The 14,629-nt window shown below is 43.3% G+C and overlaps 1 protein-coding gene across 2 annotated transcripts in view; it reads right to left on the reverse strand.

The window, feature by feature from the left end:
• SGPL1 (sphingosine-1-phosphate lyase 1) overlaps positions 1–14,629 on the reverse strand; it is a 61,769-nt gene that overhangs the window by 23,593 nt on the left and 23,547 nt on the right. For both annotated transcript variants that reach the window (XR_014789373.1, XM_084845541.1), the window contains exons 4-6: positions 12,411–12,558; positions 11,297–11,376; positions 3,131–3,259 (exon numbers count right to left, since the gene is read on the reverse strand). Coding sequence is in view for 1 of the 2 variants with exons in the window: in XM_084845541.1 (XP_084701667.1) it covers positions 3,131–3,259; positions 11,297–11,376; positions 12,411–12,558 (357 nt within the window). In the remaining variant the exon portion in view is untranslated. The remainder of the gene's footprint in view (positions 1–3,130; positions 3,260–11,296; positions 11,377–12,410; positions 12,559–14,629) is intronic.

The raw sequence follows: 14,629 nt of genomic DNA on the forward strand, positions 1-14,629 counted from the left end.
AATAAATGAGGCTGCAACCCTATGCATGTTTAGACAGAAAAAACTCCAAAACATGCATAGGAGTGCGTCCCAAGTTGCAAAGTTCCCAGCAAGCTGCTCTCTCTCAGCTTCAGCCCACCCCTGATCTGTAATACTGGTCTACCTTACAGTGTTGCTGTAAGGATTTTACTACATATAGAAGCTATTTAAGGGAAAAGGCTAAATAAATGCTAACGATCAACAACTATGTGGCTAACTGGAGAAGGTAACTTAACCCACACATCACCCTCAAAAGAAAACCCATCACATTTCCTGCTCAAAGTAAAGTCCTTTTACCTGTTAACTTCCATTCAAATTTTTGCTGTTTATGGACAGCTCCTTCCTACAGATTGCAAGAGAAAAACTAAGCTACTGCTTAGGAGCCTGCTGCCTGCAAAGCTTTAACAGGGTTGCAAGGTCTCTAGATCTAGGTAACTAGTAGAGACTAGACACTGCTGGCTTGCAGTAGTTGTCTTACTGTGTTATTGGTCACGTGCATTTGCCAATCTCAGCTGGTAAGCCAGACAGCAAATGGCCATCATGGGTACACTAACGCAGAGGATCATCTTGTAACATTGAGCTGACTTTCAGTGTCTATTTCTTTAATACCACAAGCATCCTTGGTCAGGGCAGCTGGCATCCATAGACCACTGAGAATCCCACATACCTGTCCCTAGGCTTCCAGATCCCCTGAACAGGAAGCCTTTTGATGTATCAAGTCTGCCAGAGATAGCCAAAGCCATCTCCTTTTTAATTAACACCTTTCTAGGCCATCTTGACCAAGGGTAAGCAACCTGGTGCCCTCCAAATGCTTTGGACTACAACTCCTCAAACCCTAGCTAGCAAAGCTAATGGTCAGGGGTGATGGGATCTGTAGTCCCAAGCATCTCGAGGACACCAGGTTGCCTTCTTCTGTCCTAGAATCGAAAGGGTGAGAAGGGAGTCTTCCTGGTTTCATGACAGTCATTGATTAGCTAAACATGCATACCTGAGATAGTTAGCTGAGCTCCCTGTCTAGCCAGCATAAAAATGAACTAAGAACCTGCATTCTTTGTCTCCTTGTCACTTTACCATAGCCTTCCCCAACCTGGTGCCCACCAGAGGTTTTGAACTACAAGTCCCAGAATTCCTGACCATTGGCCATGCTGGCTGGGGCTGATGGGAGTTGAGGTCCAAGACTTATGGAGGGAACCAGGTTAGGGAAGGCTGCCTTACCACCTCCAGCCATCCAAAGATGCTGTGTGTGTTGACTACAACCGCTTCACTATATTTCTTCCTCAACCGTTTAGCATAGGTTAGCAAGCTTTTAAATATCTGTTTTATTTCCAAGTTCCTGTCAGCTTCCCCTTCCCCCCTGTGGAAGCAGAGCTATGTTAATATATACCCGGAATAAACATTCCTTGAATAAACATATTCTTTCAATCTGGAGCTGAAGCTCTGAGTTCAAATTTCTGACAAACCCAAGAGAGACTCCTCTTCCTACCTGCCTAACTTGCTTGGATTCACCTTACCTTCTTATGCTTAAAGGAAGATAAGAGGAAAGCAGCTGTCCTGCCCACAGTGACAGGAGGGTTCTCTCTGGTTGCTTCCTCTCCCAGGCAGATATAATTGTCTGGGACCTCTGGACTTTCTTACTTGGCCAGAGTAAGAGGAAAGAGGGAGGTAGTGGCAGAAATACATAGAAGCAGGCACAACTGGCCTACCGAGCAAAGCAGCTGTGCCACCCAATTGTCCCCAGAACTAAGCCTCTTTCAGAGGAGCTACCTAGCAGTCTCGTATGCCGCTAGGTGAAGTCAGATGCCCTGGCACTGAAATCAGATCCTTATTCTTCTCCTTCCACTCATCCCCCATTCACAACACACTGAAGACACCCATGCGGTGAGCAAGCCCTCTCTGAATGATCAGTTCATACCTTTGGCAAGAGGGATCTGTCCCTCCCTGGCAACCCGCAGGGCAGGGAGCAAGAAAGAGGGAGAAAAGGCAGTGGCCGAAAGGGAAGGCGCAAAAGAGCTGCGCCCCTCCACACTTTTGGTTCGGGTCCCTCTGACCACCGGCTTCTCCACCCCCCAAGTAGATTACCCCTGAGGGAATGTGGTCTATGGCAGAAAAAAGGTTCCCCCACCTCTGATGTACAGTTAAGCACAGACGCATCTGCCAATATAAGCAGTGTGTTAGATATTTATTCCAGTTTAATTATCACGGTTTCACCAGGGCAATTAGAATGGTTTCCTCAAAGAATCTTGGGAATTGAGGTATGGTGAGGGCACTGATTGTAGAGATCCCTAGCCTCCCTCACAAAACTACAGTTCCCAGAGTTCCCTGGAGAAAGGGAACAACTGCTGCATAAGTTTAAGTCTTGTTACTAGTTGCACATTTGTATGTGTAAAGCAACCTTTCCCAACCTGGCATCCTCCAGATGTGTTGGACTACAACTCCCATCATCCCTGAGTGACATCTTCCAACATCCCAACATATTTATCACTTACAACTTCTGCTCCTAACACAGAACAGATACATACACACACAGAGCAGCTATTCTGCATTCTTGACAGATTTTTTCCAAAACTGGACCTACACCACTCTTGATGTTACATTTATTTGCAAATGGCAGGCAGTGATTAAGACTTTATTTGCAAGCACTTTTTTCTAGGTACATTCCAGCAATCAACTCTGTGAAAGCTAACAAGTCCAGCAGCTTGCAACCTGGAAGACAGAGCAAGCAATTAATATTGCTGCATATTCACTGCCACCAAGTCAACTGGTATGCTGTGTGTCTTGACAGCAATTCCTTAATTACCTGTGGTGGCACCGGTTGTATAAAGGGAGTTCACCATGCAACCAACCAGTTTGCTAGCACAGCTGCAATTGGCAGGACAGCTTTTCCCACATAGGCCTGTCATTGGCTGAATACATTGTGAACCCATTCGCTCAACCAGTCACTGTGGGTACATTCAAATTCAGCTTCCAAGAACCAGAGCATTTCGTTTGCTTTGGAAACAAGCCAAAAAAGACACAGACATGAATCCTTAACATTTACAGAAACACACTTATTGCAGCAGGCAGAAAGACAGTAAGTCAAGATTACATAAGGAAAGCATGTCATGTTACTTACCGTTCCACAGGAATTGGGCCCACCATGGAAGAGTGTGCATGCCATTCTCACTACCTCTGCTTCAATCTTCCTCAAACCAGGAAATACATCTGGATGAAGAGGATTACTCCATGCAAATTCCTCATAAACCTTATAGAAAGAAAAAACAGGACAATAAAATTAGGACTTGATTGCACCAACTATGTTAGTTCCTTCTATAAACCCCAAAAAGTGTACATGCAGTCTGTGCTGTCCATATAGCTTTCATGTATAGGAGAGAGTTGCCTCATTCCCCCACCACTAAGCATGACTGCATTCAGTGAAATCACGTGGGGACAACTCAAAGTTCTTTTCTACTGATTTCTCCCAGAGTGTCTTACAAATCCTGCCTGATGACACCAAGTGAGCACTGAACACTATTGCCCCAGAGTGCCATTTCTTGCATAGGGCGAAATCCGAGATCGAACAAGTGGCTTGCACAACAGGACTTTCCCCTTCTCTCCTTCCCCCTGCAAACTGCCACCCCCTCACCCCAAAATCTGCTCTGGACAGTACTCCAACCCTCCAGAGCAGATTTTGAGGGCCACAGGGGTTACAGAAGAGAGGGAGAACTGATCCTCTCCTCATTCCCTTAGCTGAAGCCATTCTGTTGGTGGGAGGGGTTAATTGGATACATCCCACTGAATCTTGTTAGTTAGTTAGTTAGTTAGTTAGTTAGTTAGTTATTACATTTATATCCTGCCTTTTTTCCTCTTTAAGGAACTCAAGGCGGTGTACATAATCCTCCTCCTCTCCATTTTATCTTCACAACAACCACCCTGTGAGGTAGGGTGGGCTGAGAGTCTGTGACTGGCCCAAAGTCACCCAGTGAGCTTCCATGGCTGAGTGGAGACTAGAACCCAGATCTCCCAGCTCCTAGTCCAACACTCTCGCCACTACACCACACTTATTTTCTGCGATAAAAGAAAAGGGTAAAGAGCACTGTTCCTGGGTGACGTTCTTGTAAACTGACTGGAGTAGAAAGAGCTAGCTTCCTTTTGAAAAATATTTTTAGCTCTGCTTCTTTCTCCTTAGAATACTCCTCTCCATGAAATCAGTTTAACAACATTCATGGTTTGTTGGATTAAAGTCACAGCGCCCAGAAGCAAAACAGTGCTTTACAATTATGAATCTTAAGGAGTTGGACAGAGAATACATTTGAACATGTTCTTCTAATCAACTCACAGGGCATGAATTCAGGGGATGGAAAGTGAGGAGATAAAGTATGATTCCTCAACCAACTGAAATTTGTGTTAGGTGTTCCAGCATTTTGCCACTACTTGCCTGTCTGATCAACAGCTTGTTGCACGTCTTGTTTGCTTTCCACTTCATGTCTCCTCCCCGCCCTGGCTTCAAAATAATATACCTCACAAAACAACTATAAGGAATTCCTGGGTATATATTAAAAACAAAACAGTAAAGAAGCAGCAGGAGTGTGCTTAACCTTTAGCCATGATGGGAGTTGGAGTCTAACAACATCTGGAGATACAAGTTCTCCACCCCTTTTTCTTGCAGGGATCCTTGTTTTAACCATCTTATACATTTGGGGTCACAACTAACCCAAAGAGGTATAGAATATGTAAAGTGTTTCCCTTCTCCTATGCCACTTCATACCCCAGGTATTCTCCTACAGCAAAAGGGTTAATTGTTCTCTGGTGTATCACCCTGCTCACCCACACGCACACCCATTTTTGTTCGCTTGTTTGTTTTAAATGTGAGAGGTTTACTAAAAGGACACTGGGGTCATTTTGGCTCCAGGTAAAATGAACGGAGGAGAAAACAGTGTATGCCCAACAGCGAGGGCCTGAATAACCCCAATTTACATCACATTTGCTAACTTATATTAATACAGCAGTTAAAATATAAAGGTGTTAACCATTCAGTACTGCTTGCTAGCTAGCTATATGAGGTTTTAAGAAAATAAATACTTGAGTAAGGTCTCAGGGACTGCACCCCCACTGGGATTAACACTGGGGATCATGAGAGACCTCAGATACTATCTCTCAACAGTTTCACCCCTTGAACTTAATAAAGGGGTGCAACCTTAATAAATCTTGATACAATTCCACATTTTTAACATTCAGTTGGAGTAACCATCCAATACTTCTCTTTTCTAAAATGATAATGTGACTAGGCAGACTATTTAATCACAGTCTTAAAGTAAAATGCTTTTAAAAAGCATCAGAGGGTGAAAAAAATAAAGCTCAGTATAACACGGGTGTATTTGCATATCTCATGAAAAAACAATGAATGGTCAGGTTGGCCCCTCTGTGAACAGAATGCTAGAGGCGGGGCAGGGAGGGCTTGGTCTGATCCAGCATGGCTCCTTACGTTCTTATGTGATTTGCCAAGTACTGAGACTTTTAACAGAACATGGGTTTGTGGTTGACAAGCACGGTGATTTGTAAGCAAGTCTTGCAAATAAGACTTAGTTTTGAAAAGGGCGTGCAAAAACATAGATGTGGTGAAGAAGACTGGCATCGCAAATGATGGTGGAAAGAGAAAGAGAACAAAGCCACCCAAAGGAAAGACATCCCTGACAATGGGAGGAGTGGGGGAGGACAATATGGAGATGAGAAAGGGCTGGTGAAGAAAACAAGTAATAAGCACATGCCAGCTCACCAGCTTTTCAATATAAAGCCTTTTCTCCATAGTGCTTAAGAAGGTTTTATTGGAAGGCAGTTATGCCATATTTAGAGATGGGAGAGGGAAAATCCCAGGTACCTAGAAATAAGAAATATTTTACCAGCTTTGCTTGGGTCCTTAATAAGAATATACATCGCCTATTCACACACCTTTTCCCTAAATGGGGTACAAAGAAATGTAAGAAAAAAGCTAAAGCAGCCTTCTCCAACCAGGTGACTTCCAGATTTGTTGGACTACAATTCCAGCTAAGTTGGCTAGGGGATTGTGGGAGTTGTAGTCCAACACATTGGAGGGCACCAGGTTGGGGAAGGCTGAGCTAAGAGCTATTACTTGGCCAAGCATGCTGTTCCGTCATCCTCCTCCTAGCATGTCTTTTACAGTCACCAGTGAGAAGCTCCATCCTTGCTCCAATTAAGCATTATGTAATGCTTAAGTAACGGGAAACCCTTGAGAATACATAGGCTTCCAACATTAAATTCAGACATACTAGGAAGTGGAAAGGGGGACATGGAATCAAAAAGTTTGACAGACATTCCCCACAGCTTCAACTGTGAGAAGGCAGCATAGGAATCAGGGAAAACGCAACGGTATGTTAAATCATGCATAAAGCACTGTTCCCACTGTAGTGTTACACACACACGCACAGTCTTGCTGTCATTTCATCTTGTTTGATTCTCACGCACATATACCTTTGAACAAAGTGCATTCTTCATGTGAAGATTGGCAGCTGGCAGTTACTGACCAAGAGCTAAACAAAAATGGACATGAGGCAAAAAAGCTGCAATTGCACAAGAGCACAGAAAGAGTGCAAAGACTGATTTGGGACATAACATTCCAGCTTTCCTTTAAGCGCACACTTGTAGCCCTCATGACTACAAAGCAGAGCTGGGTGTCTTTTGCCCAGTTTTGGTTCTCCCAAAATAGAGAAAGCCATTTGGAAGGGACCCCAGACCAGTTTAGAGGGGCCCGTACCAGAATGGCAGTGGTGGTGAGGCTTCACTTCACCTCTCCCTCTCTCTCTCTCTCTCTCTCTCTCTCTCACGCGCACACACACACACACACACACACTTACTTTTAAATTGTTTGTAAAGACCATCCTCCCCCCCACACACACACACACACAGGCGCGCACCCCACCCCTTCCCCTCCTGCATTTCAAAGTAATGTGGTGAACAAATCAAGAACTCTGTCTGCCGCCATATCTCCCCATTCCCAGCATGCCTCTAGTGGCAGATGGAGCTCTTGCTTTGGCCATTGTGGCTTTTCTTTTAAATATGGGAGAGGCCCATGGGGCAGGTAGAGACAGAGGAATACTTTCTTTTTAACTGAATGTAAAAGGAAAAGAGGACAGACACACACACACATACCCCACTACCATCACTCTGCTAAGGGCTCCTCCAAATCAGATGAACCAGTTCAGTCCCCCCACCTAAAAAACCTGAAATGGCCAACCCAATTAATCACCTGCGAAGCATGCTTGGAAGTGTGTGGGCAATGGCTGCTGATCTCAGAAGCCAGAAGGAAGGGGTTGAATTAAGAGTTTCAGTGGCTTCAGTGCCTTGCATAGTTCTTGCTCATCCCCAAGATTAAAAATGGTAAAAACAGCAAGATAAAGCAAGCTGAAATCCAAACTGGCTCAATTTGCATAATTTAGACTGGTCTTGGAATTTAACTTCTCTTTATACAGTGTGCTAATGTTGTTCTTGTTGTTTTTAACACAGTGCAAATTCAGTCCTAGCCTGCAAGTATCAAAAGTTTAAAACTGAAGAACAGCCTCATAAAAGTTGTGCTTGTATTTTTAACTTGCATGTCATTTTGAAGGCTTTGGGGCAGAAAAGCATTTTTTAAAATATAGATAGACAGATAGATTTGCGCATAATAAAAGTTTAACCTTTATACACGCAACTGAGCCTGGACATGTTATACTGGTCACGGAAATGCTACTCACTGAACGCATTACTGCATCCATCTTAACCTTTGGTCTTCAGCTTTTCCCAATCAATCACTGGGGATATAAATGCAACTTTCCCTAACCATTTTACAATGGAAGTTGTACCTAGTCTACACCTCTGGGAGCCCTTTGGGTAAATGTGAGACAGTACCACTCCAAGGCACAGGCAGTCTGTATGTCAGGAGATGGCAACTTGTGGCCCTCTAGAGTTTGGGGGGCCTACAACTCCCATGATCCTTTACCATTGGCTATACTGGTTAGGGCTGATGGGAGTTGTATGCGAAAACTCTTGGAAAGCTACAAGTTGCCCACTCCTGCTGCATGGGCACTGTAAAAGCATTAGGTTTCACTTCTAGCCTCCTGAGTAGGGAATAGCACAGAATTGGAGAATCAGGAGGTATAAAGGCATAGCCAGACCGCATGAGTCCTCCACCTCTTATCCAAAAGTGCGAAAACTTTCTTCTGCTTGTGCCCTCCATGCTGTAAGTTGGACATGTAAAATTTACAGCTTCTCCCAAACAAGTGGCCTATTTCTCCAGCCATTTCTCTCCTCAAATAGTAGTCAACACCATGACATATCTGTTCAGAGCATCAGAATCGAGCCAATACAGACTAGATTGTAAATGGAAAGGAGAAACATCAGAAGGCCTGTGAGAAACTCGAGTCATCTCTCTCTCTCACACACACACACACATACACACACACACCAACCAAACTGTAGATGACCCAGGAGTTTTTACAGGACGTTAACTAAACAACCACTCTACATGTATGCACACTCAATGCAATAACTAGAGCTAATGCCAAATTTATATGGAACTTTTTGTTGCACAATCTTGCCACTATTGACCCATTATGAAACAACATATGGTATTTATTATGCAAGTTGTTGCTATTCTCAGTTACCCTCAAGTAAAGAAACAACCATATGGTTTCAATTTAAGGGATAGGCTATTGAAAGTACAACCTGGAGTTAGAATGGACATTTAGAAACAGCCCTTCGTCTGTGGTGTGTATGGAGGAGCAAATAACATTCAAATTATTGTTGGTTGTTAAAAATTGTGTGTGTGTGTGTTGCATGTAAATGGTTTTCAGATTATGTGACAATATTGTATTTTTAAGGTTTTTATGGCCAGTATAGAAATGTAATACTTGACATGAAAGTGAAATACAAAACGAAAGAGCTCCTCAGTGTGAGGAGTCAATGTTAAAACTGGGATGTTCAACCTACATTTGAGAAGTTAGAAGTCATTATTCTACAAGCCAGAATGAGGTCACAGTGGACCCATTCACATGTAACAGTGGCGAATCTTGGGTTACTTAATGCACAATTTGCCAGGTTGTGTGCCACTTGCGAGCCACTTCCACTTGGAATGTGCAACCTCTGATCAACCCTATTGTAGGTTGTCTTGTGACATGCAAACCCAGGCACTATGACCAAGTCTGCATGTAACAATGGCAAATTGTGGGCTAATTAACCCATGATTTGCTACAGCATGTACCGGGCACGTTCCATGACCATTTTCAATATTCAACCCCCAATCAGGCTAAAGAGAGCTTCGGCTATTGGGCGGTATAGAAATGAAATAAATAAATAAATAAATAAATAATTGGGAGTTGCTACGTGACATCTGAACCCAGACACTATAGGTTAATTGTGGATTAAACTAGGGGTGTACGAAACCCCGCTTACCTGGCTCCACCGGGTTCTGCAGGTGGGGGGAGCAATCCATTCCACCCCCCAGAATCCTCAACAGGGGGGGAGGCAATCTGTTCCTCCCCCCTGGAATCCTGCCTGGCTGGCTCTGCTCCGCAGCCAGGCCGCAGAGCCACCGGCCAGGCCAACCCACAGCGGGGCCTCCAGCCACTGCCAGGCTGGTGCAGACACAAGTGGCGTCCTGTGTAGGGGACACCATTTGCGTCCCTACACCGGCCCATGATAGGCTACGTAAATATTTACGTAGCCTATCACAAAGAAAAAAAAAACAGCGAACACAAATGGTGGCAGCTATGGCGGCCGCCATTTGCATTCCCTTTTTTTTCCGCCGTAATATTTACGTAGCCTCTCACAGCAAAACAGAGGGGCACAAACGGCGGCCACTACAAAGTCACCCCGCCCCCCCACCCCACCAAATGGGCCCAGAAAGGAGCACCTAAATATTTACGTAGCCTATCATGGCAGAAAAAAAAGGGAACGCAAATGGCGGCGGCCATAGCCACCACCATTTGCATTCTCTTAGTTTTGCCGTGATAGGCTACATAAATACTTACGTAGCCTATCACGGCTTCCGCAGGGACGCAAATGGCATCCCTGAGTTAGCCGTGATAGGCTATGAAGTATTCACGTAGCCTATCACAGCTATATGGACGAAGCGAATGGTAGCTGCCATTCGCTATGCAGCGTGGACGGCAGCAGGTAGGTGCTCTGTTCCGGGCCCATTTCACAGGGGGGTGGGGGGGCTTCGTTCTGCCACGGATTTCGGGGGGGCCGAATGCACTGGCATTCGGCCTCACCGAGATCCGTGGCGGAATTCTCCACCATGCCTAGATTAAACAACCCATAGTTAACCCAAGATTAACCCACAATTTGCCGCTGTTTTGTACAAACGGATCCTATTGGGTACTCCTGGATTAAACAACCCAAAGTTAACCTCAGAACTAATCATAGGTTAGCTTTGGGTTGCTTAACCTACAAATGACCCAGTGTCCAGGTTCACACACCACAAAATCTACAATAGGACCAATCAGAGGTTGCATCTTCAAATTGGAAGCAGCACGCAACCTGGCATATTGTGGGTTAATTAACCCACAATTTGCCACCATTACGTCAGAACCAGGTCAACATACACAAACCATTGCCACATTCCAAGGGCAATGTTTAGAAATAATTATTTCCTTCCAAGTCAAGCTATTAATGGTACATATATCTGAAAAACAAAATCTGATTTGGCACCAGGAAGAGTGTACATTGCCCATTATGTTAAAGTTTTTCAAATGGCCAGATGCGGTCACAATGCAAAAAGATTGCCTATCCCTCATCTGTGTGAAGGAAAAGTGGATGAAGGATGTTCTGTAGGGTTCCCAACCGAACACACATTCATGCATTTTCCAGTTGCCATACATTGAGAACCAGTGTGGTGGCCGTAACCTGCCCAGAGGCAATTAAGATGGCAGCAGCTAGAGGGTCCCACTTCACTGTGAAGCAATCCCGGATGCCAGTAAAATATAAAAATATTTTTAAAATAAAAATTGAGAGGAGGAGGAGATCGGGGGAGGGGGCACCACAATGCCTACCCCTGCTCTACAGCAATACCCTGCCAGTCACTTCTTGTGGAAACCTTTTACTTCTCAATTATTTCACCAGGACCACTTTCCCCCAAACTTCTGCATTCACTTTCAGATCAACATGCTTGAGGTGTGCGTGTGTATGCGCACACGCACAGCCGATCTTTCAGGACAAAACTTGTTTTGCATGCACTGTGTTGTTGTTTTTAATTATACTTCGTTGAATGCACGTGTGCAAACTCATAGCTATTACCATGCTGCATTACCTTAATAAACAGAGTAGTGAGTCTGTCTTCCCCACTGTACACAGTCCCAGACACTTTGCCATCTTGCCAATGTACTTCACCTGAAAACATAGAGACAAAAACATGCTGATATCAGTCGTATTTAAAAACACTTTGCAAATCAAAATTTGTATTTGTTTATTGTCCACGTTCTCTTGCTTGGAAACGACTGGGCAGCTTGAAATTTTTCTGCCTTCTAAAGGCATCATAGATTATTACAATCAATACAGTAAAAGGAGAGGAATGTTGGTAGTCTTAAACAGCCAGGCCTAGAGAAGCAGCTTAAACAACAAGTTAACAGATTTTTATTTTTTCAAGTTCTGTACAGGCATTTTTGAAAATGTTGCCAGTTAAGGGATTTATTGGGCTGATGCAAAAGTTAAGCAGTACAGATTTCTTAACTATGATTAACCAAGCAATGCTTAACCATGATTACTGCTAGCAGCAGGAATGCTTGCTCCAGAAGGGCGGGATTGGGGCCAGAGAAACATGATTCTGCAGCTCACGCCCAATTGCCTAATTGTGAGTATGCAACTGGCAGGGTCACTTTCCACTGATGCCAACACTTGTGAAAACGACATGGTGGGGGAGTCATGAAAAGGGAATCAGCTTTTACACGAAGCAGACTTCCAAATATACAAGTGTTACTTCCCCAACATGTCAGACTCAGGTGTTAAACGCACTCCAAAGATCTCTAAGGGTCCAAAGATCTCTAAATCCTACAACTCCCAGCATGCCACAGCCAGCCAGGCTGGCTGGGGAATGCTGTAAGTTGTAGGACTTTTTTCTGTCTAATCGTGCACAGGATTGCACCCTAAATCAATTTAAGATTTCTATGTACTCATGTAATTCACTGCATTATTACAAGACAATGGCAGGCATTTTGTTTTTTCTGTTCTTTTCTCCTATATCGATCAACCTTCTATCTTTGGAACCGAGGTAGGAGGGGTCCCTGAGCGTTAAACTTTCACTCACTTGTAAACAAAGACTAGTATTAGTAAGTTACAGTCATTTGCTGTCACTTATTAGTTAATAGCACCACTTTCCCCCATACTTAGACTAATAATCATGTGCCATTGTACGTGCTAAACCATACCCATAGAGCTGTATTCTTTCAACTTCTTCATCACTTCTGCTTGAGTCATGCCTTTTGCTGGCAGGGCTTTGATATAACCCTCTTTGTCTTTCAAAAATGTCAAGCTGGAAGTCATATCCTCCGTAGTCTTGTTCATCTTTTTTTGTATCTATGAAAGGAGAGAAGCGTGCAGGCACACACGTGCATGCACACACACAGAGTAAATATTTTTCTTAATCATAGGGATCTCCTGGCAAACACTGGTCAAGCCTTCAATAATGAGACCCTAATGCATATAATATCTTTATGAAGCTTGAAACCTGGACTTTGACGCGTGGAGCTTTTGGTCTGTTTCTGTATGCAAAAGTGCAGCCATTTGGTTTCTCTCTATTGCACCCTGACGTGCTCTTTATGCTACAGGATTGCAATTCTGTGCATGGAATCTGTGTTTTGCACACTTCCAGATCAAGCAGAAGATCCTATGTGGTACAATTCTACATGCACATCTTCCACAGACCATGTGGACATCAGAGACAGGGAGCATGATCCCCATTCTGTCAGCCACCTGTGTTCAATGACTACATTTTGAACATATAAACAGGGATACAAGCAAGGAACAAATGCACAGCTAAGAGAACTAAGAAGCTTGTTTCAGTTCATGCAAACCTCCCATTTTCTAAAGGCCATGATACTCAAAATGGAAGTTCAGAATCAGAAGTTGCTATTTTCAGAATGGAAGTTGCCATTTTCAACTTGGCGAGGTAAATTTGATTTTCCTCTACAGCTGAATGGCAGTATTTGCAATTGAAACATTTGTGAATATCTAGATTCAGTCCTGCTGCTTTTACTGCCTCGGAGTCTCCTTTGCTATTGGAAACACTTATTGTAGCTGACCAGGTATATTGACCCATGATTCATGTTTATAAATACTTATTATCAGTGAATAAATATGATACACGGGGTCTACAGCAGGAATGGAACAGGGAATTGGAACGTCCTTTTTTTGTCTAATCAATGGACTGCCATTTTGGCGCCTGTGTCTAATATCTCTATGGACCTCCGGCTATGTCTTATTCAGCAAAAGCTTTTGTTTCAGGTCTACTGGACACTACAACGTCTCTTTAACAAAGGTTTGTCAAACTCGGCTAACTGTTGGAGGTATAATACAGTTAATGCTTCTTTTATTCATATATTTTGGAAATACCCAATAGTTGCCTCCTTTTGCGAGGAAGTTATCGTATGGATAAACTTTGTATTGGAAAGCTCTTTAATATTCACTGACGTACATCTTCTCTTAAACTATTTACCTGCTTTTTGGAATGTAATACACGGTCAGTGTAAATGGATTTTTCACACCCTCCTGACTGCTAAAAGACTGTTACTACAATACTGGAAGGATAAAAGCTCACTACCTATAAGGCAATGGACTGAAGACTTAACAACACCAGCAACATGTGAAAGAATGGTATACAGGCGTCACTTGCAAATGGACTTGTATTTGGATATCTGGTCTGCTTTTTCTGAAGTTTATGTGTAATCTATTCATCTCCCTAGAATATTGTAATATTTGAAACTGAGGACTTCAAAGTATGTTGTTATATTTTCAGTTTTTTGGTTTTGTTATGTTATTGTTTGTTTTGTTGAAACTCACAATAAAAATTTGATTAAAAAAACAGAAGTAAGGATTTTTCAGATTCCAATGAGAAGAATAAATGAGTTTTGCTAAGATTTTCAAGAACAGATTTACTGGGATGAAACAGGATATAAATTAAATAAATATGGTTTCAAGGTAACTAATTTTATATACAGTTATTCTGACATTTGCAGCCCAATCTTATTGATGTTTATTCAGATGCAAATCCCACTCCCAGGCAAGCCTGTAAATGGATGATATAACTATTCAATAATTCTCAAGTCTCACTGAGTATCCACATTTATTGCTATTGCTATCCACACTCTATTATAATAGATATAAGCGCCCTCTCCCTCTGAGCAGAGCCCAGCCAGCTTCTTGGTATACACCCAAGCTGAGGGCAATGAAGCAAGAGGGGAGATGGCTAGTGGAGGAAAACTCATGCTGTTTCTGATCAAACACAGATAAGACCTCACTATCGAGCCTACTCTGTGGCAGTGAGAGTGGCAAAGAGACAGTCCTTTTCCACCAGCATTGCATCTTCTCAGTGTCGTCCAGCAGAGCTTTTCTGAGTGGTTCACAGCCTGTTACATTCTGGGCCAAGTAG

Source organism: Heloderma suspectum, chromosome 3 (assembly GCF_057233095.1).
Source record: "Heloderma suspectum isolate Gila_16-S chromosome 3, 16-S_ref, whole genome shotgun sequence".
Taxonomy (NCBI): domain Eukaryota; kingdom Metazoa; phylum Chordata; class Lepidosauria; order Squamata; family Helodermatidae; genus Heloderma; species Heloderma suspectum.